This window comes from Wyeomyia smithii, chromosome 1 (assembly GCF_029784165.1).
Source record: "Wyeomyia smithii strain HCP4-BCI-WySm-NY-G18 chromosome 1, ASM2978416v1, whole genome shotgun sequence".
Classification (NCBI taxonomy): Eukaryota; Metazoa; Arthropoda; class Insecta; order Diptera; family Culicidae; genus Wyeomyia; species Wyeomyia smithii.
In genome coordinates, this window is record NC_073694.1 from 25061441 (window position 1) to 25088499 (window position 27059).

At 40.9% G+C, this 27059-nt stretch overlaps 1 protein-coding gene across 1 annotated transcript in view; it reads right to left on the reverse strand.

The window, feature by feature from the left end:
• The window catches only part of LOC129729943 (DDB1- and CUL4-associated factor 10 homolog), a 43516-nt gene that overhangs the window by 15261 nt on the left and 1196 nt on the right, over window positions 1–27059 (reverse strand). Inside the window, exons 2-4 of the mRNA XM_055688873.1 lie at window positions 9624–9737; window positions 9078–9447; window positions 8863–9018 (exon numbers count right to left, since the gene is read on the reverse strand). Of these exons, the coding sequence (XP_055544848.1) occupies window positions 8863–9018; window positions 9078–9447; window positions 9624–9737 (640 nt within the window). The remainder of the gene's footprint in view (window positions 1–8862; window positions 9019–9077; window positions 9448–9623; window positions 9738–27059) is intronic.

Below are 27059 nucleotides of genomic sequence, written 5' to 3' on the forward strand. Positions count from 1 at the left end.
ACACCCGGCTTTTCTCTCTTCGCCACGATCAGCACCCACACCCATAGTCCGTATGGTACTGGTACAGTTATGGAATAAATTGCACAAAGAGTGCATTCGAGTTTAACTAGGCACATTCTGTCGACCGTGTTAGAGAAAGCAAGCATTAAGCGACCAATTAGAGGTCAAAATCTGCGTTTCGGCAAGGTTTGACAATTTTCAATAGTACATACAATAGTTCAAATAATCAAACTACAATTTTCTGCATTTGAGCAAACACATAGATGATTTTCCAACCGATTGCTGTAAGAATGGAGGATATCGGGTAGAAATTGACTGAGTTTTGAACGTTTGAAAGTTTGTTTAAAAATAAAGTTCAAAACAGCGAGTAATTGCTTCTGAGAACCAGAAAAAAGCAAATAACCCCAAACTGATAAAATACCTTTGCAGGTCATAAAAAAGGCATAAACATTCTCAACTAAGCTCATAAAAACGAGAAAAACCCCTTCTGAAATGCCAAATAAGATCCTAACTTGAAATAAAAATAGCGCAAATTTGGGAACGGGTCAGAAAAGACAAAAAAAATCCTATTTTACACTAACAACGACAAAGAACGCGTCTATAATCCAATAAAAAAATTTGGCTCAGAATGTTAGAAAAACGGCTTTTTAACGATCTGGATCAAAATAGTGAAGAGGGCTTAGAAAATCAACTATGTACTAAAAAATATAGAAACATAATATAATAGAATTCAAGAAGGCAATAAAACACTTAAAAAATGGGAAACTAAAAATGATCTTGAACGGAAGGAAAAATAGCAGAAAACGTTTCTGAAGGTCAGAAAGGAATATCTTGTTTACGCTTTGTAGCATTTTTGGTTCACTTGACATTACATTGCTCCTTGTTTTTTTTATTGCATTTCTTGTTGTGATATTACGGTTTTCTTTGCTGTATTTTTTCTGTTACATTTTTATGTTGTTATTTCTGTTGTTATTTTTCTGCTTCATTTTGTTTGTTGTATCTCTTATTTTTGTGTGATACATTTTCGATTATATTTTTTATTGTGTTTTTTTTCTGCGGTTTTTCAATATTTTTCGCCTTTTCTCTGTTGTATTTTTTCTACTATATTTTTTTTCTGGTGTTTTTTTTTTTTTGTTATACATTTTGTGGTGCATTTTTCTTTTGAATAATTTACTGTTGAAGTCTTTCTATATTATTATTAGTTATTTCTATATTTTTTGTTTTGAACATTTACCGTTGTATTTTGTCTTTTGAATTTTTTTCTGTTCTTTCAGCTGCATTTTTCTACTGTATTTTTACCAGTTGTATTTTTCTATAAAACAATTTCTCACTCTATTTTTTCAACTGCATCTTCTGTAATGTTTATTTGTTATACATTTTTGTCTGGATTTTTATTAAATTACAATGTTTATTTTGAATTCTTTCTGCTGTATATTTATGTTCGCTCCATTTTTTCTGTTGTTGTATTTTAAACACTTTCTGTTGCATCAACCTTTGATTAGTTTTTTTTATATACATTTTCTGATGTATTTTTCTATTCAATAATGTTTCGCTATATATTTTCATGTTTTCCACTGGCTGCTGCAGTATTTTTTTATATTCTTTCCGCGGTTTTCTGTTTATATTTTTGCCTTTCTCCTAGAAAGGTATAGCAATCACTTGCGAAACCGAGAGTATAAAAGTGCTCCAAAGGGCCGAATGGCATATATCACTCGACTCAGCTCGACGAGCTGAGCATTTTCTGTATGTGTGTGTGTGTGTGTGTGTGTATGTGCAGATTTTTATTCTCACTCACTTTTCTCAGAGATGGCTGGACCGATTTTCATGAAATTAACTGCAAATGAAAGGTCTTGTTGCCCCATAAGACCCTATTGAATTTTATAGTAATCGGATTTTTAGTTTAGAGGTTATGTTTAAAAATGTGAAAATCATGAAACATCAATATCTCAGAAACTACCCAACCGATTTGAACAAAATTGGTCTCAAAAGAACGGGCTACCTAGAAAACCCTTAAGTTTTGAATTTCATAAAGATTGAACTTGTGGTTCAAAAGTTATGAAAAGAAACGTGTTCTGAAGACTGTTTAATCTCACTCATGTTTCTCAGAGATGGCTGTACCGATTTTCATAAAATCAGTGTCAAATGGAAGGTCTAATTGCCCCATAAGATCCTATTGATTTGTTTTGCAATCGGACTATTACTTTGCCTGTTATGTTTAAAAATGTGAAATCCAGCTATGCAAAGGAACATATTCCGAAGACTACTTGGACTCACTCACTTTTCTCAGAGATGGCCGACCCGGTTTCCACAAAATTAGTGTCAAATGAATGGTCTAGCTGCCTCAGAAGACCCTATTGAATTTTACTGTAATCGAACTGTAACTTCATTTGTAACGTGCCGACTTGTAAAAATCCCGAAACTTCATTATCTCAGAAACTACACAACCGATTTGATTATTATTATCAGATGAGCGGGCTAGTTGAGGGTTAACTGATGAATTATGATTGAACACGTGGTTTCGAAGTTTGGCTGCCCTACACGTTTCCATTTCATTTGATTATAATCGAACTTAAGCAACCGTTATGTATTAAATTGTTAATTAAACAACGAAAGTCTATTATCTCAAAGATTACATGACTTATTTGAACACACCTAGTGTCATACGAACGAGTCATCTCTCAAACTTACAAATAACAAACTTCATAACAATTTGATATGTGGCTCAAAAGTTATGGAAAGAAGAGAAATTCAAAGACTATTCAAAACTATACCTGCTTTGATCGATATATGTGGTCTCAACATAATTTAAATGTGGTGTCGTACTATTTGAACGTTCCAAGTTCATTGATTCCTTGCGGTTTGTTTGAAGTCTGCAAATGCACGACGAATCGGCCATAGGATATGATCAAAGTCAAATAACAAATCGTTTGAAATGATTGGTTTTATCGAAATGACAACATCCTCGTCTTTTGGCTACTGTACATCGCCTTAATTCTGAATATATTCATATTGGGTGGTATTCTGTCATTATCAGCAGACTTTCTGGCATCAATCTGACACCGGAAATACCCATATTGGGAGGTATTTTTGGTTGTTTTCCAGAAACTAAAAGTGGTCGTCTTCAAATTCAAAATAGTGTCCAGGGTCAATGTTTGGTTTCTATGCATCATCACGTTTACGTTTATATCCAGTACTATTCGGTCATTTCCGACTGTTGCCTAAAAGTTGCCATTTAGCAATTCAAAATGGTGCCTCAGGTCAATTGTTAGCTCCTTGCATCATTCTGGTTCCAGAGATACTCATATTGGATAGTATTTGTTTATTTTAGGCTGTTTTTCACAAACCGGTAGTCGCCATCTTGGATTTCAAAATGGTATTTAAGATACTGGTTAAAGAAAAACTCATATTGGGTGATATTTGGTCACTTTGGACTGTTTTTCAGAAGCCGAGAGTCGTCATTTTTGACTTTAAAATTGCCTGTGAAATCAATTTCTGTCATCTGGGCGTAATTCTGGTTCCGAAAACATTCATATTGAATGGTATTTGGCCTTTTCCGGCTGTTTGCCAGACACCGGAAGTCACCATCTTAAAATTCAAGATTGTGTCTGTGATCAATTTTTAGCTTCTGTGCATCTTTCTGGTTCCAGAAATACTAATATTTAATGGGAATCGTCCATTTCAGGCTGTTTTCCAGAAACCGGAAGTTTCCATCTTACAATTCAAAATGTTGTCTGAAGTCGATTTGTGGCTCCAGTGCATCATTACGGTTCCGGAAATACCCATATTGGGTGGTATTTGGTCATTTGCCGATGTTTTTCTGACACCGGGAGTCGCCATTTTGGATTTCATAATGGCATTTGGAGACAATTTCTGGATTTTGAACGGCATACTGGTTAAAGAAAAACTCATATTGGGTGGTATTTGGTCATTTTCTGCTGTTTTCAGAAACCGGAAGTTGCCATCTTACAATCCAAAATGTTGTCTGAGGTCGATTATGGAACATATTTGTTACCACTAAAAACATTCACCTGCCAATATGGTTCCATTTAGTTGATTAGTTCGCGAGATGTGCAGAAATTTGTGAAGAAACATGTACTTACACAAGAGGGAGGGGCTTCAAACCATTATGGACATATTTGTTACCTCTAAAAACATTCGCATACCAAATTTGGTTGTATTTTCTTGATTGGTTCCTGAGCTGTGCGAAATTTGTGTTTCATTTTCTGTTACCACTAAAAACATTTACCTGCCAAATTTTGTTCCATTTGGTTGATTAGTTCTCGAGATGTGCACAAATTTGTGTTTCATCCAACTATTATAGACATATTAGTTACCTCTTAAAACATCCACATGCCAAATTCGGTTTCATTTGCCTGGTTTGTTCTTGAGTTGTGCAGAAATTTATGTTTCATTTGTATGGGACCCCTCCCTTCCAGAAGAGGGAGTGGTCTCAAACTATCATAGGAACCTTTATCGGCACCTAAAACTCCAACATACAAATTTTCACGTCGATCGGTTCGGTAGTTTTCGGGCCTATATGGATCAGACAGACAGACAGACTTGACTGCATTTTTATATGTAAAGATTACAATATCAATATTTTAGAACCTAAAGAGTGAATATACATTTATTGGATTGAAGCGTTCATGTAAATCTATTTTTACAAATAAAAAATTGAATGAGAAAGGCTGGGTCTGACCGCTAGGTGGATTAATTTAGGTTTTTTGTATTCTTTTTGCTGCATTTTCCCTACTGTATTTTATCTGTTGTGTTTTTTTCTGCTGCATTTTTCTGCGGTATTTTTTCCTATTGAATGTTTCCCGTTTTTTTGTTGTGTTTGCTGTTGTATTTTATTCTACTGCATTTCTTCTGTTATATCTATTGTATTTTCTCTGTTGTTTTTTTGTGTTAATTTTCTGTTGTATTTCCTGAACAATTTTATGTTGTTTTTTTTTAATTTAAGCTGTTTTTGACTACCACATTTTTTAGGGTGTCGAACGCCTTCGGCAGTGATTCTCTTTGACCGATTTTCAGCAGCAGTCTTATAGAAAAACTTGCCGAAGACGTTCGATACCCTATATAAAATACTATATTTCATGTGAAAAATACTAGAGAATAAATATAACAAAATATGCAACAAAAAACATTTACTTTTGTATTTTACCATGATATTTTTTTTCTGTTGTATTTTTTTCTGTTTAGGGTTCAACTTACGTATTTGTTATATTGTGTTTGTTATATATGTTATATTCATTCAATTGTATTTTCATATCAGTGTTTTTTTATGTTGATCATTACTGCTGTATTTGTCTGTCACATTTTTCTGGTGTATTTTTTCTCTTATAGCGCTTCTGTTTTTTTGCTTTACTTTGTTTTTATCTGATATTTTTATATTTTTTCTTCTATAAATTTTCACTAATTTTTTCGTGAGTTGAATTTTTTCCGTTATGTTTTATTGTTAATTTTTTTCTGTACTTGCTGTTGCAAATTGTTTTGCTGTTCAAATTTTTTGCTGTTGTAAACTTTTTTGCTGTTCTTCACTGCCGTATTTTTTTCGTATATTTTTTTCTCACTGTGTATTTTTTGTAGTATAATTTCACTGCATTTTTTCTGTTGCATAATTTCTATCATTTTTTTTTAGTTGTTTTCTGTATTTTTCGTCCTTTTTTTGGTATTATTCTATTGTATTTTGATGAAATTTGGTTGCAACGATGTTGTTTTGGTTGCATTCTATAGTATATTACTAGACACTGCTTTTAATATCTCCTCATTTTTATTTTTACAGTTGAATCTTCAATCAGTTCAATTAGCATTATTGAAATCTTGATTTAATATTTCTTGGGTTTGAGATTTGAGACCGTACATTTTCGAATCGGAATCAGTTTACAAATTTACCAAGAAATTCGGAAAAAATAAATAGTAGGAGGGTGGTATTCAAGACACGACCGCATGACGTTGACTACTGTATTCTTATATTCCATTGAAGCAAATAGCAGAAGGAATTGCAACGCTTCTTTACAAAACTTCTGTAACAAAATTTCGAGGCACCAAAAGATACCAGTTGCCGATTATTCTCGTTTACTGGTTAGTCCGTCCAGAATTCCAGCCATTTTAGTATTTTGCAGTAGCCATTTATTACTAACAGCCACCAGCATAACGCGTGAAACCGGCACGAGATGACCGGTACTATTTTGTCTTTCCTCCTTCCAGCTGCTAACACCTAGCGCTGTTGTGAAATTAACATCAACACAAACATGCATTTTTGCAAGGTTTTTTCCGCTAGCAGCAGCATTTTGTAAAACAGAAAATTCAACTAACCGCTTCTATTATAAAACTGCGAAACACCAAAAGGTACCAGTTGCCGATTATTCTCGTTTACTGGTAGTCCGTCCAGAATTCCAGCCATTTTAGTATTTTGCAGTAGCTATTTATTACTAACAGCCACCAGCATAACAGGTGAAACCGGCAAGAGATGACCGGTACTATTTTGTTTTTCCTCCGTTTAGCTGCTAACACCTAGCGTCCTTATGTAACCGGTACGACTTAGTAATGAAACTGATGGGGTGAAATGTTCGAACGATACGTTTTATACCAAGGCTTCGTCAGATAATTAGAAAGAAGGAGGGGCTACATAGATGATGAAATGGTAGAGACAAATGTTTCTTGAAAGCTGCGCCGGCCGCTGTCGTAATATTAACACCAACACAAACATGCATTTTTGCAAGGTTTTTTCCGCTAGCAGCAGCATTTGGTAAAACAGAAAATTCAATTAGCCGCTTCTGTACCAAAATTACGAGGCACCAAAAGGTGCCAGTTGCCGATTATATTGTTGTTTTTTGGTTAGTCCGTCAAGAATTCCAGCCAATCAAGTGTTTTGCAGTAGCCATTTACTACCAAAAGCCACCAGCATAATGGGTGAAACCGGCACGAGATGACCGGTACTATTTTGTCTTTCCTCCTTTCAGCTGCTAACACCTAGCGCTGTCGTGAAATTAACATCAACACAAACATGCATTTTTGCAAGGTTTTTTTCCGCTAGCAGCAGCAATTGTAAAACATAAAATTCAACTAACCGCTTCTATTATAAAACTGCGAGGCACCAAAAGGTGCCAGTTGCCGATTTCTTGTTTACTGGTTTCCGTCCAGAATTCCAGCCATTTTAGTATTTTGCAGTAGCCACCAGCATTACGGGTGAAACCGGCACGAGATGACCGGTACTATTTTGTTGTTCCTCCTTTTAGCTGCTAACACCAAAAGGTGCCAGTTGCCGATTATAGTTTCCTGGTTAGTCCGTCCAGAATTCCAGCCATTGAAGTGTTTTGCAGTAGCCATTTACTACTAAAGCCACCAGCATTACGGGTGAAACCGGCACGAGATGAGCGGTACTCTTTTGTATTTCCTCCTTTCAGCTGCTATCACCTAGCGTCCGCATGTAACTGGTGCGGTTTTGGAATCAGAATGATGGGGCGCCGGCCGCTGTCGTAAAATTAACACCAACAAAAAGATGCATATTTGCAAGGTTTTTTCCGCTAACAGCAGCATAAACATCGGAAACAGAAAGTGACAACAACAATAACAACAAAGTCAGATCGATTGTATCCGTTAGTGTCGACTGTGCTTGGGAAGAGAGGTAGTGATTGGCTGCGCGGTATGATTTAGACAATCGATAATAGTTACCAATTTTTCAATAGTGTATCTCAAAAAATAGTTTTTTTTTGTTACATAAATTCAACCGTAAAAGAATTTCTGATCGATTGAGGCCAAACCCTCGAAAACCTGATTATAGATGACTGCAAAATAAGCGCTCAAAACCTGACCACTTTTCTCTGGTTTTCCCTGGTTGAATTACTAGATTTTCAAATTCAGGGGCCTAACTTCGATATAGACGTTAGTCAACGTCAAAAAAAATGTTAAAACTTCACGATTATGAAAAGTTGAAAAAATGTAAAACAGGCCAAAGTACATTTCTGTTCATTTCTAGTCATTATGGGATAAAATTTTCATGATCGAATTTTGTGTATGTTCTCATTTAAAGCTCGTAAAATTAAAATTAGCATACAAAAAAGAGTGGAATATTAATAGCCCACTTCAAGGGAATCATATTTAATGACGTATCCAGATTTCGTGTGTTTAATGTCAGAAGTTCAAACCTTATTGTTTTATGGCTATATTCAGAAGACAAAAATGAGTCTCTTTTTTTAAGAAATCAAGAACAAGTAAGCAATCATCGGACGTAGCAAAGCAAATCAACACTGTACGCACAGATTTGGTTCATTTCAAATGCCGGAAAACTCAAGCTTTTAAACATTTTTTGATAACAAAAGGCAGTAAGTTTATTAAAATAGATAAATGACAAATAAAAGCAATGTGCATAAATCAAACCATGAAAAACAAAAATAAACGCAGAAACGTTATTTTTAGCTTCGCAAAAAAACCCCACTACGTCGCTGACAGACTTCAAAGTCAGGGCCACTCCGTTTACGGAGGATTATCTTCTCTATCAAGTGCCGTGGAGTGGCGAGACGGTGGCTAACAACAGCAGCACCAATGCACAGTAAGCAAATCTACTTAGAGGCACTCTGTAGCTCAAACGTTGCTAACTACCATTTTTTGGCCACATTTTACACAGTTTGCTCTCTTATGCGCCAGCCAGTGCAACGAATGGCTCGAAAAGTCAATACCCTTTCGCTACCTAGTGGCAAAGCTTAGTTCATCGGATCATGAGCATAAAGTGTATAATTTACCATTGCTAATAAATTTCACGGTACGTTTATGTTCGGTACTAGCCGCCTCCACCATAACCGCAGGTGGATAACTCAACAACCGTTGATTAAAAGGATTTATTTCTTCCTACAAACGTACCTGTAGGGAGCTGATCACTTCCGCGTCGTTTCCTTCCGGGAAGTCACTAACCAGCTCGACTCGGTTGTACTTTTGCTTCTTGGAAAAGGCGTGATCGTACCGAGCGGCGTTCGGGATGAACTGCTGCCGCAATTGCATCAATCGGTACAGGTTGGGCTGCAATGAAATGGAGGTGTAAATTCATAGTAGGTACACAAAATGTGACAAACTCTTACCCTGAATCCTCTCAGATCCATCGGCAGCGAAGCCAGGTTGAGATTGTGAATGATAATCAAGTAGCCACCGGTGGTGCAAATCACCAACCGGTTTTCGTCCGGCACCAGCCGGCAGCGCATCAGTCCGGGCGTGTGGAACACCTTCTGGTACACGAACCCGTGCTCGGTGTAGCTGTTGATGTCCCAGGTAAAGATGGACCCATCGAAACCGGACGTCACCAGCAGGCAGTCTTTTTTCGAGTATTCAATGTTTTTCACCCAGTTCGAGTGGCCGTGCAGGCTGCGTATTTTCGACTTGAGATTCCGGGTGTCCCACAGGGCGACCGTCGTGTCGTCCGAGCAGGTCGCGAACATACGATTGTCGAGGAATCTGAGGAAGGGTGATGAAGCGGGCAATTAGTACACTTGAGGAAATGATCGAAATGAGACAGTATGAAGTCGTTAAAACAAGCCAGCCGCTAGGCTTCGATAATTACAGAAAAATACCATTATAATTATATAGGTAATATCTCTATACGAGCGATCACGACTTTGATGGAAACTTACTTGACACAATTAACACTGTCGTTGTGGGCGTTCTTGAGGGTACACATTTGCTTCTCCGTTATCGGATCAAACAGTACAATTGTCTTCTTTTCGCAGGCGGCCACCAAAATCGAACTGTTGGAATATAGAAGAAACAAACATTATTTTAGACAATTGAATTAAATCTAGAAAAACAAAATCATTTTATCTTGTACGAACAGAATCAGTGTAAGAATCATCAAGTGAGCTTTGCTTTATCGTTAATGTTTATTAATTTGATAGTATAATGCATATGTTACTATAGTTACTGCAAAGTGGTATTAAGACAACACAAACTACCGCCACCCGTCTGACGTTTCATGGCAAAACTCTGCTACGCAAAACACATGTTCGCATGCTGGTTTCTTCCCGGTCCGGTGTGCAACAGACCGTCCCCGTCTCCCCGGCCGTCTGACCGGTGCAGCCGATCGGATCGCAGTCGAGGTGTATTTTTTACGATCGTTCAGCAGTTTAGATGATTTGAAATAGTTGTGCGCGGTTATAACAAATTTAACTCGAAGGGTTGCCCCTTAGAGGGAGTTACGAATCATTCACCTGTATGATTGTTGTAATTAATCGGTGGGTGTTTTTATAAGTAAGTCATAAAAATAATAGTGATGCTTTTGAGGGCTGCTGAAGGGTGGAATAAGTGTTTTTAATGTGTGTCGTAAATGTGAGTATCCATATTTATGGGCGCCTTTGGATAGACATTTCGAATGTATTATTCTGCTGCTGGATGGAGAATGTAATTTTAAAATTGCCGTTAGTGATTCACGCTGATAGTTTTTTTTTTTCAAGGTTCCGGTTATTGGATACATGTAGCGTCGTATTGAGTGTTAATAGGTCGGAAATCATAAAATAAAATCATAGAACAGAAACCCTGCCGATAGAGACATTCTACCGAGTTGCTCATCGATCGATCGGTAGTCAATATCCGCGATATAAAACTAAAAATGACATGTACTGATATTTGATTTAATAATTCAGTAAGCTTCAATAAGCGTACTCTAGTTCTAGCGGTTTCCCCAGCATAAATTATAAACGCTTCCACAATAGGAATCACAGCACTTACAATTTCTATCCATTTTGTGTCAGTTCTATATGACCGAATCGGGCTACTGAAGTTTGGATTTTGTGCACGTTTTGCTTTCCGAACTGTTATCTTCCGTGTAAGCTGGTGTAGGCTCGATCGGTGCTGATGCTAAACCTCAATCCGTTACCGCACCCAGTGCGCAGGTTAAGTAATAGACGGGTGAAATAAAACTTGGCCTAGGTCACTTAAAATGCAAAGTGCGGGTTAATGTTTTGTCATAGTTGGTTGATTTTTACAGCACTGTTTCCTTATGGGACGCACCACAGCACAAGCGATTTACTTTCAAATGTCGAATATCGCCGCTGCTGCTACTGCTGCTGCGTGAATCGATTAGACTGTAGCTCGAGTTCGTGCTCAGCTCTGTTTGTTTCCTTATAGTCACTGTCACTGTTAAGTGAATAACTTTACGTCACACGCAATGTGGATACAATGTTGATAATTAATGGCCTGCCTTGCCGGGGATGATCGTTTACCTTCAATCAATTGTCTGTTTTTGCCTTTCTTTTCAGACGATTGCTGTAATCACTGTGGAAACTTGTTTTTGCACATATCTCGCGGCATATTGGGAATACACCTCTCAACTTTTAGAAGCGTTTTTCGCTCAATTTGGAATCTTTTTATTTTTCTGGCGTTTTGATTTTTTGCGTTTTTTCGGGCTCTGGAGGTTTTTTTTATGGCTTTGCAGGCTTATATACGCGTATTTTTACCATTCCTTAATGCATTTTGTTGTCTCTTTGATCTTTGGAAACATTTTTGTTACATTGAATTCAGTTTAGAATGATTTTCTTTTCTGGAACATTGTGCCTTTAAAAACTTTTTTTACCACTCTGTTTTCGTTTTGTTAATATTCGGTCGGCTGCACACCGAACCGGGAAGGAACAAGCAAGCGAACGTGTGTTTTGCGTATCAGATTTTTGGCATGAGACCTCAGCGGTACTTTTTGTTGTCTTAATAGCGTAGTTAGTAGGTTACTACGTATTATGCCATTGAATTAATAAAAATAAAAGATAAAACAAAGCTCACTGAAGAAAAATGTCTTGAAAAATATAGTCAAAAAAATTAATGAAGAGTGCCAAAAATGTGTCAAACACAGTGCTGATAAAAGTCATTTTCCCCAGCAAAATTCTTCGAAAGTTACAGCCAATCATTTTCAATTTTCACTTCCAATGATCGCAGCACTCTTTCAGATACACTAGATTATCGTCCTAGTAACGTGCTGTTATACTCAGATGAAATAGATCGCGCGCATTATTCACGGTTACGGAATAAAATTTGACGTCAAATCCAACCAAATGATCTTCACTTCAAAGCGAAAAAGAAAAACAAACAGTCCACTCAACCGAAATGAACCACACCGAAACACTTTTTCACTGACACTGACCGATGCCTTGACAATCTTCGTTAACTGATAAACTGACTTGTTGTCTTGCTTCCATCGCATGAAATATGATGAGGTGTTTTGACAGTTCACTTCCATGAAAAAGTGGGAAGGGAGAACTCTGAAAGGATTGTAAAAAAATAACGTTTATAGATGCTTTTTTTCACTTTCACTCAAAAGTGTCAACAAATATCAACCCCAGTCAAATATCGTCAAACCAGGCCCGGATTTGAAGAGGGGTCAAAGGGGGCAAATGCCCCGGGCCTCCCGATTCAAGGGGCCCCCTAGTCCTGCGGTGACCTTTTTTTTTGCTCGTCACCTTCCAGAACGATACCTCTAAATGTTTTACGAAAAGAGGGCCTCACAAACAAATTTGCCCTGGGCCCCCCAGCGCCTAAATCCGGCCCTGCGTCAAACATAAGTGTAGGGCAAGAGTACCAAAAATATCAAAAGGGACTCATATGTGATGTGACAATCTTTTTATTTTGCTTGATTTTGTTTTATTCATTTATTTCATTCTTCCTACAACTTAGGCTTGTTTTAAATTTTACCTCACCTGTTAACTGAGTTATTGATTCGCTAATTTCCCGGTAGAGGGGTAGAATATACATTCATTTTAAGTTCTGATTTTATTTTAATTCTGTACCTTTGAGGACTGGATCACCTCGTTCTCTTTTCAAGATTAAACAAGTTATATATCAGGAATGTACAGTTTAGTGTAATAAATCATCTCGATTCGTAGATAGAAATAACACGGTTATTGGTTCTTTTTCGAAAGTGTTCAGCATAAATGATTAAAAATCTTTAGCAAATGAAGTTTTTCTATGCGAATTTTGAAATCAACGAGAATTTTTTACGCGTTTTGTACCCCCTGCGTAAAACGACTTCAGTGTATTCTAGAAAAAAAAATTCAGCCGAAAAAAAATAACTTAGATTAAAAAACGAAAACCATTTCTGCTGAATTCGCTTCGAACTAATTTGAGAAAGAAGCAAAAGAAGAAAACATGTCAAATTATCTGTAAAAATATATGAAAACAGTGAGTTTAGAATCCAAAATTGAATCGAATGTTAAAACCAGAGTCTGACAAAGTCATTTTCAATTGCCGATTATCAGGTTATAGTGACACTCTGACTCGTCACTTTCTGTTGAAAAACATTCATTCATTTTATTTTCGTGCACTATGTGAGTTAAAAGAAAACTACTCGAATGCTTTTTCTTTCATTGTGACAGCCAGAGGGTTGAAAAGGACAGAAATCATTTTCAATTGAAAGCGAAGATTAGCGTCACTATCACCTGACGATTTTCAATTGAAAATGACAATGAGCGCTGAGGGAGCCGCAGGGTGCATAGAGAAGAGAAAATAAATGTGATGATATGAAGTGGTCAATAGCAATAAAAAATCTTCCTAAAAAATGATCGAAGCTTGCGTGACGTATTTATTGGATGGCAATGCCGTTCCAGTTGTTCCAGTTGTGGCATACGGTGTAAAAAAAATATGAATAGATAACATGATCCTGTGCTAATTTCAAATGACACAATGAAAGAAAAGAGTTATAATATGCGTCAGTGTCTCAATGAAATGACCCGATGAACGGTGACGCTTTGATGGTGAAAATGTTCATCGTGATTCGATGACCGGAGCCGAAAGGAATCGAATGAAAGTGAAACCGTTCGAATCGAAATGACTGCGCGAAATATTCAGTTTAATTGTTATGTTTCGGAAATGTAGGGCCCTAGCCATGATTACCATGCGTCTCCATTAAATAGAATGGAATCGAAAATTCAATGGGGACGCACGATGATCATGGTGGACAATTAATTTAAAGAACTCTAATCCCAACACGTGTCTATTTTTTTCTGTTATAGCGATTTTGAGCATGATAGCTTCCTTTTTTTCTCAAATTTTAGTTAAACTTCGAAAATAAAGTTCCCGAATGTTTACTTGATGTCATTTTGTGCTACTATCACTAGGTGATACAAAACCTAGTTTATGAAAAAGGGTTAACACGAAAATGGTATTGATAATTACAACTATTTTTAAAAAAAGAACTATTTGTTCGATCGGTGTGATGTCTTCGGCTAATACATACACCGTAAAAAAACCATAGTTTCAAGTGAAAGTGGAAAAATAAATAAATATAATTATCTTGAAAGCTCCCTTTATCAGTTTTTTTATTGAAAACTACGGAACAAACGTGTTTTTGTTGTTGAATAACTTTATTTTCTATTTTTCTAATTTTCTATTTTCTTCTGATTGAATCCATTTTTTCTTCATAAGATGAATGATTTATCATGTTCCAACAGCGGTTTTGCTTTCGTCATATAAATAGACTTGTAAAAACGAAAATAATGAATTAAAAAAAGCTATTCAAACATACTAAATGTTCGGCACAAGCTCAAACTTAATAAATTATTTTTTTCTTGCAATAAACTTGAAAAAGTAGTACAAGCCTTAAAAAATCATAAATAAGCATGACTGGAAAGTCACTGCAAATCGTCTCGATATGTTTTTGCTCCACCATCGTGATTTCGAACGAATGGTGATGGACTTGGGTACTGAGAAGGTTGCCCCAAGCGGTCCACTTGACACCAAGTGCCTGAGTTCATCCTTTTTTTTTATAGAAATAAACTTAAAATTCTTATTCAATAAATGACGATTTACATCAAATCATAGTTGAAATGACATGCAAAGGGTTGGCACTACTGCTGCTGCTACTCGTGATCCTTGATAGTCTCCGTTCGCACGGAAGTCTCTCCCGCGCGCTGGCCACGTGTGAAACTGCGCCGGCACCAATCACCACGCTTCGGTGATTCCACCGCCAAGCGGCGGCTTATCAACAACAGACACCTCGAACATCGATAGCCAGACAGGCGGACAGACGCGGGGCGGAATACAACAATGTACGCTCTAACTGCGAGCGAAGGGAACATTCCATGCTGGTGCATATCAGGAAATCGATGAGATGAATCGACTCCGGGGTATCGTATTACTTACAATTTAATTCAACGCTTTTATAATGTGTGTCTGCAAATGATTAAAAAGGTTTTTTTTTCTTCACATTGGCGCACTTTTCAGCGTGTAATTTGGGACAACGAACGTCGGAAACACCGCAGATATCAGTTTGCATCGAATATAGGTTACCGTAAGTAAGGTGAGCCGTTTCGTGAACGATCAGCCAGGAATCGGCTAGCGTAGGTAGTGATGATGCAATGACGCGATAAGTAGTGGCGGTGGTGAACGGCAAGTCGTTTTTTTGCACGGCTGCGAAGAATTCAATAACTAGAACAGCTGAGCGGGGGCCTAGTGTGGTTGGTAACGTCTCCGCCAACCACGCTCGACGCCTGGGTTCGAATCCCACCGCCGACATAGGTGTCGATGGTTGTGAGGTGGCGTGATCCACTCACAACCAACCCAACTGGTCTAGATTCAATCCTAGCCGACACCGGAAGATTTTCTGAGGCGAAAAATCTCTGGGATCACGCCTTCCATCGCATGAGGAAGTAAAGCCGTTGGCACCGGTCCGTTGATAAACGGGTCGTGAGTTAGGGTCCTGGGTATGGAGTCGCCTCCCTGGGCGTCGGTGATTGGCCACAACAGTGGCGGAACTAGACCGACGGAAAATAAGCGAAAAAAAAAATATAACAGCAATAAACCAAGGTAGATTAAACCCGGAATTTGGGCGCGCTCGAACACGCTAAAGCGTGGGCCGATTAGGTAGCTGCGAAGCTAACCGAGCTTCACAAGTCAGTCTCCTATACTTGCTATCAATTCGGATGGGATTTGCGTTAATGTTGCTATTCTACGCTTATACAGTCGTCAATAAAGGGATTTCACATAAGTTTATTATTATCCTTGAAAAAGTAATTTTTTTCCTTGAGGTTTTTTTTCGTCGTTTTTCGATTTTTTTTAGTTGGATATAAAAAAAAGTTAAAACGCTATACTTATTTATAAATTTGTTTTGATTATGTTTCATCAGTATTCATATATTCCTGGGCAAGACTTGAATACAGTCTATGAAAACACTTGATATGACATATGTTTACTTGTCTCATCAATTTAAATTATGTACAGTTATAAAAATATGACAAAAAATCTATACCAGTTGCATTATCCTAGAAGTCATAGAGTGACGAGTCCCTTTCTAAGACAGAGTTCCGAAAATTCGCTGATTCATCGGAGTTTACAAAGCGGAGTTGCAAAGCTTGCGTAAAATTCATCTTTAAACTGATCATCGAGTCGCAAGTACAAATAATCCGATTCGGAAAAAACGGCTTTCAATTCGCACGGTTCGCAGTGCGTAGCGCGTAAAGTCGCCTTTACGCGATCGTCGAACGTTCGAACTAACCCACTTCTATGGAATTCACACACAAGTAGAACACCGCGCATAAACCTGTTTTGTTACCTTACCTACTGATCTTTTAGATGTCAAGGCCACTTACATGAACTTCAACCGAACGATCGAACAACGAACGAACGAATGGACAAGTGAACGCGGGAGTGCCACTCACACATCTCTTCAAATGTTTGTGTACTTACCTACATGTAAGTCGATTGTTGGCCAGCCAGCAGCATTGTCCGCTGCCAAGGACCGGCACATCCGGTCGACGGAGCGCACAGTGAAATGCGGCTGTCACAGGCCAGCAACAACTACGGCACCGGAAACAGTGTTTTGACAAGTAATCGTATGCTGGATTATAAGGAAAAAGAATATTTCAGTGTCGATAATGTTGCCGCATGTTAGAATTTATTACACCCGTCAGTTCGTGCTGCAATTATAAACCGCTTGTAAATCTGTCAGGACAGATTTAATGCTTGGAATAGTATGCACTAAGGTGAGGCTATGCAAGGTAAGCTCCGGCGAGGCGAGCTCACGAATTGCTAAGCCATTCATCCGACATCGTCACACCGTTCTATATCGTAAAACAAACCTCGTGGTTAGATTCCGCATATGATATAAAAAATGACAGAAAAACCATCTGGCGCTGGCGTTCCAAGCTCGATCCTTGGCTGGAGCGTTGAAGTCTTCGAATGGTGTTGTTTCTATGCTCTACACTTCTAATGTGCATATGGGCAGTCGGTGTCGATGCCGATGACGGACACCGGGACAGGCGCCGTCTCGTCTGCAAGATTGGCGTGTATGATACGCTCGGCTAGCTCGATTAACGCGCTAGCCGAGATTTACGAGCTCTCAGGTGCTGACACGTCGGTCTAAGTTTATCGCGTCTAAGCATCACCGGCTGCCAGCGATGATCGATGCCATACGGCGGGCCCTAGGGGAGCAGTATGCAAGCAAAGGGAGTGCGCTTTTGACCCATTAAGCCGGAGATTCGCGTACATGTATTAAACGATAATTCCGCGTCGTGCAATTGTTAGCTGGAAAATTAAATTGGGCTGCTACACGGTGTGTTCTTGGCTGCACTTAAATAGTTGATGGTATGGATTGTATTTCTTTTTTACACCTCGATGAGGTTGAAAAACTAGGCTGTGAGCTAAGCTTCCTGCTGGAAGCAGTTCTGACATAGGTTAAAACTCTGCTGAAGGCGCAAGGTAAGAACTCATTCACAAGAGATTTTTGCTGCAAATAATAAAACCCACTATACAGCAATATTATAAAATAATAGTAATAGAATATTCAATTTTCATCCATAAAATTGCTCTTCCGTATGAATCAATAAAGCCATCCATTAACGAACAAAAAGTAGACTTCTTACAATGAATTCACAGAATATAATAAATACTGAAGCAAACGTCGACATTGAGGAAGCTAAATTTCATTCAATTATGCAGATTATAAACGTAGAAACTGTACCAATGAAAAGAAAAAGGAAAACACAGCAGAGCAATTCCATACAAAATGTTCCAATTTTAATTTTTTTTGACTGTCATTTTCAATCTGGCTGAAATTTTGCACAAATGTACGGGATAAAGATGTCATTTTGATTTTCTTCCAAGCCGCGCACATCCACCGAATTCGAGGCCAACCCCAAAACTCCGAGCACTTGTCGATCAGCTCCTTTCAGTGTCCATGTTTCATATCCGTAAGGGATCACCGGAAAGATCAGCGTCCTATACAGCAATAGTTTTGTGCGCATTTGCAAACTACGGGACCTTAGTTGGTTACATAGTCCGTAAAAGGCTCTGTTCGAAGCTGCTACTCGTCGTTTCATCTTGCGGTTCATATCGTTGTCACATGTCACAAGCGTACCAAGATTAACGAATTCATCAACCACTTTAAATCGCCACTGATGTTTCGCCAGCTACCCGCACGTATGATTCCGATCTTTTCAGCGTTATATGACTCAGCTTAACTAGTTTGGTCGGGAAACTGTGTTCCAGCGTAATATGCCGCAGCTCGTTTTTTCCACTGAGTCGTATGCTACCTTGAAATCTTCAAACAGCGAGTCAAGGTGAGTCTGCAAGTTATACTCCCGGAACTTATCGCGGATCTGTCACAGGGTGAAAATTTGATTCGTCGTGGAACCTTAACTTACCAGTCAGCTCCAGACCGAAGTGTCCTTTGTTGTTCGAAGAAGTCATCTCCATTCAATTCGGTCCATGGCTGCAGCTCGCCAGCCATGTCGTCTGCGGAGGCCCCGCAGGTCGTCTTCCACTTGATCGAGCCATCTTGCTCGCTGCGCGCCCCATCGCCTCGTTCTAGTCGGATCGTTATCGAGAACCATTTTAACCGGGTTGTCGTCCAACATCCTAACGACATGCCCAGCCCACCGTAGTGGTTCTCCCAGCAGCTGGTGCAACTCGTGGTTCATCCGCTTCCGCCATGATCCATCTACCATCTGCACTCCACCACAGATGGTACGCAGCACCTTCCGTTCGAAAACCCCAAGGGCGCGTTGGTCCTCCACGAGCATGGTCCAGGTTTCGTGGCCTTAGAGGACTACCGGTCTGATCAGTGTTTGGTAGATGGTTAACTTCGTGCGGCGGCGGATATTATTCGAGCGGAGCGTCCTCCGGAGTCCAAAGTAGGCACGATTTCCTACCATAAGGCGTCGACGAATTTCTCTGCTGGTGTCGTTGTCAGCAGTCACCAGTGAGCCCAGATACACGAACTCGTCTATCACCTCGATTTCATCACCGCTAATATGAATTCGTGACGGGATTCGTTCAGTCTGATGTACGTCTCCGTCATCTTCTCAAGGGTGTCATCAATGTCATCGGCGAAGCCAAAGAGCTGAACAGACCTTCTAAAAATCGTGCCACTCGTGTCGATACCAGCCCTACGTATCACACCCTCCAAAACGATGTTGAATAGCAAGCACGATAATCCAACACCTTGCCGTAACCCTCTTCGAGATTCGAAGGGACTCGAGAGTGTCCCTGAAACTCGAACTACGCACATCACCCGATCCATCGTCGACTTGACCAACCGTGTCAGTTTATTCGGAAAACCGTAATCGTGCATAATCTGCCATAGCTGATCTCGAACGATTGTGTCGTATGCCGATTTAAAATCGATGAATAAATGATGTGTGGGTACGTTATACTCACGGCACTTCTGTAGGACCTACCGTACCGCGAATATTTGATCCGTGGTGGCGCGGGCACCCGTAAATCCCGCTTGGTATTGCCCCACGAATTCCCTCGCGAACGATGATAGTCGACAGCACAGAATTTGAGAGAGTACCTTATAGGCGGCGTTCAGCAACGTGATTGCTCGGTAGTTGCAGCAATCCAACTTGTCGCCTTTTTCGTAGATGTGGCACACTGTACCCTCCATCCTCTCCTCCGGTACTACCTCCGCCTCCCAAATCTTAGCAATAACCCAGTTTAGCCCCTTAGCCAGTGGGGGGGGTCAGCTTCAGCGGCTTTATTGTTTTTCAGCCGGCCGATCTCCTAACTAGCCACCTGGAGGTCAGGGGCAGTATTTCTGTCGTTATCTGCGCGTACACCGAGATCTACTACCACTCCGTCGTCGTCCTCTGCAACATCGCCATTAAGGTCCTCATCGTAGTACTGCTTCCACCTGTCAATCACCTCACACTTGTTCGTGAGAAGGTTGCCGTCCAGGTCCCTGCACATGTCGGCTTGTGGCACATAGCCTTCGCGGAAACTGTTCAGCTTCTCGTAGAACTAACTGTTTGTACTCGTCGTCAAACCAGTCGTTTCTCCTGTTCGCCGCTACAGCAGTACTACCTATGGCTGATCCAATGTCCCTCCAGCCATCTTCAAGAGTAGCTGCGCCAAGCTGCTCTTCCGTTGGTAATGTTGCCGATGTTTGGTCGCGGTGGGCGACTTTGACGCGTGTTTCGCACCGTCGAAAGTTTTGAGCGCATGCATACTGCAACAAGGTAATGGTCCGAATCAATATTCGCACTGCGGTTGGTGCGAACGTTGATGACGTCTTTGAAGAATTTACCATCGATTAGAACGTGGTCGATTTGGTTCTCCACTTCTAGGTCAGGTGATCTCCAGGTGGCTTTGTGGATGTCTTTGCGGGGGAAGAACGTTCTTCTGCCTACCGTACCTCGGGAGGCTGCAAATTTCACACAACGTCGGCCGTTATCATTTGATGCGGCGTGCAGGCTATTCGGCCCGATCACCGGTCTGTACATTGCCTCCCGTCTTATCTGAGCGTTCATATCACCGATGACGATCTTAACGTCCCGTTGCGGACAGCTATCATACACCATAAAACGCTTCCTCCTCATCGTCAGCTCTTTTTTCGTGTGGACAGTGCACGTTGATGATGCCGTAGTTGAAGAACCGGCCCTTAACTCTCAACTTACACATCCTCGCCAGCAGTGCTACGATTTCGAAGTTGCGTGGATTGAGTTCATCATATAAGATCCTGTCGCAGTCGTGAAAGCCTAACGATCTGCAGTTCCATGTACCGAGTTTCCAATCGTAGTCCATATTTAGTCGCCTAGGTCTGTGCCGATTGTTCCGATCCGTATTAACTTCTTCGATATTTGCAACGTTTGGTGTTTTGTGGGACGGCTTGTTGGGCCTTTCCGGAGGACCATCGTGTCAGCTCTGTTTAGAGTCCCACGCTGACACCAGAACGTTGATCAGCCGCTCCTAACATGGAGACCAGACGCTGTTTTGAGCCGCACCATCTTGGTGAACAGACGCTCAAGTCGTTCCAGTTGTTCGTAGAACCCATCTTTGATGTCATCGGATTTATCGGTGCGTAGGTGTTGATTAAAATGTAGTTGAAGAATTTACCCTCAATTCTCAGCACGCAAGTTAGATCGGACGTGCCATGTTCCCAATATCCAATCGTTTACCGCTTTCTGTTTCTGTTGAGGTAGCCTAGGTCTTTGCCGATTGTTTCGTTTCGTATTTCTAATTGCGTTGTAGGTTAGGAGAGGTTTCGGTATGCTACCTTACCAGGGTCGCGATACTTCCAGCCTCCTGATGAGGCTGTCATCTTAAGCGGACATTACAAAAAGCAAATATTTTGTATATTTCTCACGGAACTTATTTGCACAATATTTTTGCTCGGCCAAATATATTTTTATGCTATTACACTATAGCAAATATTTGTTCATAATTCTGTTTGCTTGAACAGCAGCAAAGCCTTATTGCTAAGTTTGTAGTAAATATATTTGTTGTGCTATTACACGATGCGAATTATTTTCAGGAAATAAACTTGCTACAAAATTTAATAAATCTAGTTTCCATTGTATATTTTGTGTGTCACTCGAAACCATTGATTTTTCGTTTCGGTTGAGGTACGGAACTGCCCTGATTGTTCTATACTATATATTTTCACGGAAATTCGTTGTTGGTTGGCTTTCTGGTAACTGACTGGCATAATAAAGTATGGGTAAACCGGCTCTTTCCGGGAACGGGTCGCTCACTCAACACTCCAAATCAGCTCATATGAAGGACTCATGGTTCATAAAAATTACCTGATTGTGATGTTCTGGTAAACTTCGGTTTTGTTTGCCATCGGTTTTAGTGCAGGATTCTATATATTTTTTTCAGCATTAATTTTAGGAAAATAGTTAATAGATTCGCTCATACCAAATTTCAGTATGAACAAAGAAAAAATAAAAGCAAATATTCGCTCAGTAGCGAATTGGCTAGCAAAGAACGACATTAGACGAAGCAAATATTTACTTAATTTTTTGTTTAGCGAATACAACCGCAAACATGTTTTTGCCAATAACTGAAACAAATATTTCGGTATTAGACGGGCAAACAAATAAAGTCCGTTATTTTACGCAAATATTTGCTTCGTGTAATACCCGCTTTAGGTGTAACTGACGCACAGCATTGCAGGACTCAGCCGCCCGCTCCGGGTCAAACGCTGTTGTACGCCGCCCCTAAGATGAGGTCACAGTCGCGTACGACCCCCTTCCCAGTCAGCATTCGACCAGTTTTCCACCGGGAGTTGGTTAACCGATCTCCGCTAAGGTTACTCGTATCCCGGTCGGCACCTCGTGGAGGTTGGGATAGGAGTTGCTAGACAGAGGTGAGTGATAACATTAGGGTCTCAAGTTACACTTATCAAGTCAAGTTTGAAGATCCATAGTTTAACCCCGCCTGAGGCAACGCGATTGCAAAAAGCGATGTTCAAACATCATACAAATGGTGTTAAGCAACTGAAAAAGGAAGATGGGAGTATGACTGTCACTACCGAAGAAACGCTAGATGTTTTGGTTCATTTTTCTGGCGCTACAGTGACGCACAATGTCACGTGATTTCGCAATGCTCGCTCGTCGCCTATTCACGGAGATTTCTATCAACTAGATACTAAGCTGTTTTGAGCCTATGAAGTCATCATGTCCGAACTCATCAAATTTTCTCGAGCTAGCTTTACTCTGGGACATATCCTGGTCAACTAACGGAACTATAGAGTGGTGTTTATAGCAAAACCAGTCAAAAAAGATAAAACATTGCCAAAAGCTTTCAAAGTCCGACGTCAACTCTTTTCAAGTTAATGGAGAAAATTTACGGATAACTACACCCGCAGCGCGTTTCTGCCCAATATGCTTATCAACAGGGTAAATCTGAAACCGCTTCGCATTACCTAGTGACGAAGATCGAGAAGTCACTGAAATTTGAAGAGACAGTGGTCTGCGCTTTTCTTGATATTAAGGGAGCTTTCGATAACACATCCTTTGAATCAATTTACACGGCTCTTCAAAATAAAGGAGTCGACAATACTACAAAGAGCTGAATCCAAGCAATGCTTTCGAGTAGAAAGATCACAGCTACATTGGGAGATACGTCTGTCACAGTAGAGACAGTGAAAGGGGTGGATTTGCAGCAGAGTTTTGTTCGAAATTGCCTATCTGTTCTGTTTTCATAGTGAACTACGCATTATCACGGGAACGGGACTTCTCACTGTACACTGTCCTGCTCTTCATCACTTCAAGGAAATCGGCAAAGTCCCAACCGACAAAACGGTCACTGGTTCCGGATTGGGACATGGGCTTACAACTAACTAGCTCAACTCTAACAATGAGTTCGAGCATTATATAATCTGTGTTCAGCATTCGGAGCCAGCCATAAAAGATAAACATTTCTGTCGCAGTGGCATTTTTGTCCAATGTTCTTGAGGTTTACAAAAAAATAGTTGTAATTGAATTTTTTTGGCTTATAATAAAAAGAATTAAATGAATCTTATTCGTTTTGGAAATCACTTGTCATTGTCATTGATTTTGGCAAAGCGTATTTTTGTTAATCCTGCAGTATATCAGAATAACTATTTAGAAACATTAGTTTCTAATGCTAATGCGTCAACTTCGCAGCTTCCCGAGGACTGGCAGTCTGAAGTACCTTCTTTCCCCGTAAGGACATCCACAAAACCACCTGGAGATCACCTGACCAACGTATAGCAAACCATGTTCTCATCGACGGTCGGTTCTTCTCTGACATTACAAACGTACGTACCTATCGCGGTGCTGATATTGGCTCGGACCACTACCTAGTTGCGGTATCATTGCGCTCAAAACTGTCGACCGTAAATCACGCGCGACTTCGCCGAACCCCGCGGCTCAACATTAAGCAGCTCCGGAACTCCCAGGCTGCGGAGGAATACGCGCAACAGCTTGAAGCGGTGCTACCCACAGCGGAGGGGCTGGGCGCATTGCCTCTCGAAGACGGCTGGTGCAGCATTCGCACAGCTATCGTGGAGACCGCAACGGCGACACTAGGAGTGGAAGCACCGAGTGGCAGAAACGACTGGTATGACGGGGAGTGCGAGGCAGCGGTGAATGAGAAGAACCGGACCTGGGCGATATACCTGGGCAGGTCAACGAGAGAGAACAAGGTCAATTACAAACGGGCACGGAACAACATGACCACGGTTCTCAGACGAAAGAAGCGCCAGCAAGAGGATCGTGAGCATGAGGAGCTGGAGCAGCTATACCGTGCCAGTGAAACGCGGAAATTCTATGAGAAGGCAAACCAGTCCCGCAGAGGCTATGTGCCGCAAGCTGACATGTGCAACGACGCGGATGGGAACCTTCTCACGGATGCCAGCGAGGTGGTCGACAGGTGGAAGTAGTACTCCGATGGACACCTGAATGGCGAAACAGCAAACAGAAGCGGAGCAGGAGCTGACCTAGGAGCACCAGCAGCGGATGACCGAGTACCAGCTCCCGATATTCACGAAGTCCTTTGTGAGATCGGGAAGCTGAAAAACAATAAAGCCGCAGGCAAAGACGGACTGCCGAGCGAGCTCTTGAAACATGGAAGAGAGGCGCTGGCTAGAGTGATGCACTGGGTCATTTCCAGGATTTGGGAGGAGGAAAAACTGCCAGACGAGTGGATGGAGGGAGTTATCTGTCCCATCTACAAGAAAGGCGACAAGCTGGAGTGCCGCAACTCCGCGGCATCTCGCTTATCAATGCCGCCTATAAAATACTCTCACAGATCCTGTTCCGCCGTCTATCACCTTTAACCAGGAGGTTCGTTGGCCAGTACCAAGCGGGTTTCATGGGAGCCCGTGCCACCACGGACCAGATCTTCTCAATCCGACAGATCTTACAGAAATGTCGCGAGTACAACGTGCCCACACATCACATCTTCATTGACTTAACGGCGGCCTATGATACAGTCGATCGAGAACAGCTATGGCAGATCATGCACGACAACGGATTTCCGGATAAACTGACTCGATTGATCAGAGCTACCATGGCGCAAGTGATGTGCTTCGTGCGTGTTTCGGGGATACTCTCGAGTCCCTTTGAATCGCGCAGAGGGTTGAGACAAGGTGATGGACTTTCCTGTTTGCTGTTTAACATCGCCCTTGGGGGTGTGATCCGGAGGGCGGGCATCGACACGAGGGGCACAATTTTCACAAGGTCTGTTCAGCTTCTGGGCTTCGCGGATGACTTCGACATCATATCACGTAACTTTGCGACGGCGGAGGAAACTTACGCCCGACTGAAAGTCGAAGCTGGACGGATCGGATTGCGGATAAATGCGTCGAAAACAAAATACATGCGAGCGAGAGGCTCCAAGGAGAACAACATCAGCCTCCCAACTCAAGTCTCTGTGGACGGTGATGAGCTTGAGGAGGTCGATGAGTTCGTGTATTTGGGGTCACTGGTGACCGCCGACAATAACACCAGCAAAGAGATCCAGAGACGCATCCAGGCAGGAAATCGTGCCTACTTTTCACTCCGGAAGACACTTCGATCGAATCGAGTGCGACGACGCACGAAGTTGACGCTGTACAAAACCCTGATAAGACCGGTAGTCCTCTACGTGATCGAGACGACAACGCTTCTCGCGGAGGACCTTAACGCTCTTGGAGTTTTTGAACGGAAGGTACTACGGACTATCTACGGTGGAGTACAGACGGACGACGGAGAATGGCGACGGCGCATGAACCACGAACTGCACGCGCTGCTTGGAGAGAATCCCATTGCACACCTGGCGAAAGTAAATAGGTTGCGGTGGGCCGGTCATGTCGTAAGGATGCCGGACGGCAACCCTGTTAAATCACTTCTCTTCAGCAACCCTGCCGGCACCAGAAATAGAGGGGCGCAGCGTGCACGATGGCTCGACCAGATCGAAGGAGACTTGCGGGTGATGAGACGCCTGGGGAACTGGCGAAACACAGCCCAAAACCGAGCAACATGGCGACAAATTCTTGATACAGCACGAGCCACCACGGCTCTCGTCTGATTGGTAAGGTAAGGTAAATTTCTAATGCTCTCATTTTGTTGAGTTTCATTTTTGATACAACTTTTCAAAAATAATTTAAACTTTTTTCGAAAATTTCTTTGATGAGTTATTTTTCAATAATTACACTGATCGACAAAAGCGAAAAAAAGCTTACGGAAAAACTCATTTAAGTTTCTGAAACAGTTGTACAGTATGTCTCTGAAAGGTGCCCCTAGACACCAAAATTCACAGAAATGGTTAAATATAATTATATTATATTATATATTTTATTATTTATTATATAATTACGTTGGGATTATTTTGGGAATTTTTACTGCATCTTGTTTTTGTTTAGAATTGAACGGAGATTGTTTAGCACTATTCAGTCTTGATAATTTTTTTTCAATCCATCATTCCCTATTACAGTTTTATGTTATCTCATAATATATATTTACATTCTGTCTTCGTACTTCGAATTATCTTCGTTGTATCACTGAAACCGCCATGAACCAGTTCACGGAGAATCGATTTCCCGTCATTCGATGCAGAACACCCGATTTAGTTAACCAAAAATGATGTCATGATTGGGACGTAATCCAAAAGAAGTCAAAAGCTCCCCCTAGCGGACACACGCGAAAAAAAACCACTTCGACCAAACCAAACCGTTCGAGTGTAATCTCCAAAGAGCGCTCAACCTGTCGTACGTACGAGAAGACTCTTGAGACAGATGGCAGGTTTATTGCACGTCAAAAGTTACCATCATTCAGCTGGGATTTTGCGTCGAAACAGGTTTCGAACAATTAACAAAAAAACAAGAAGTCTTCCAAAGGGGAATTCTTCGCACCTTTGAGCGTTAATTA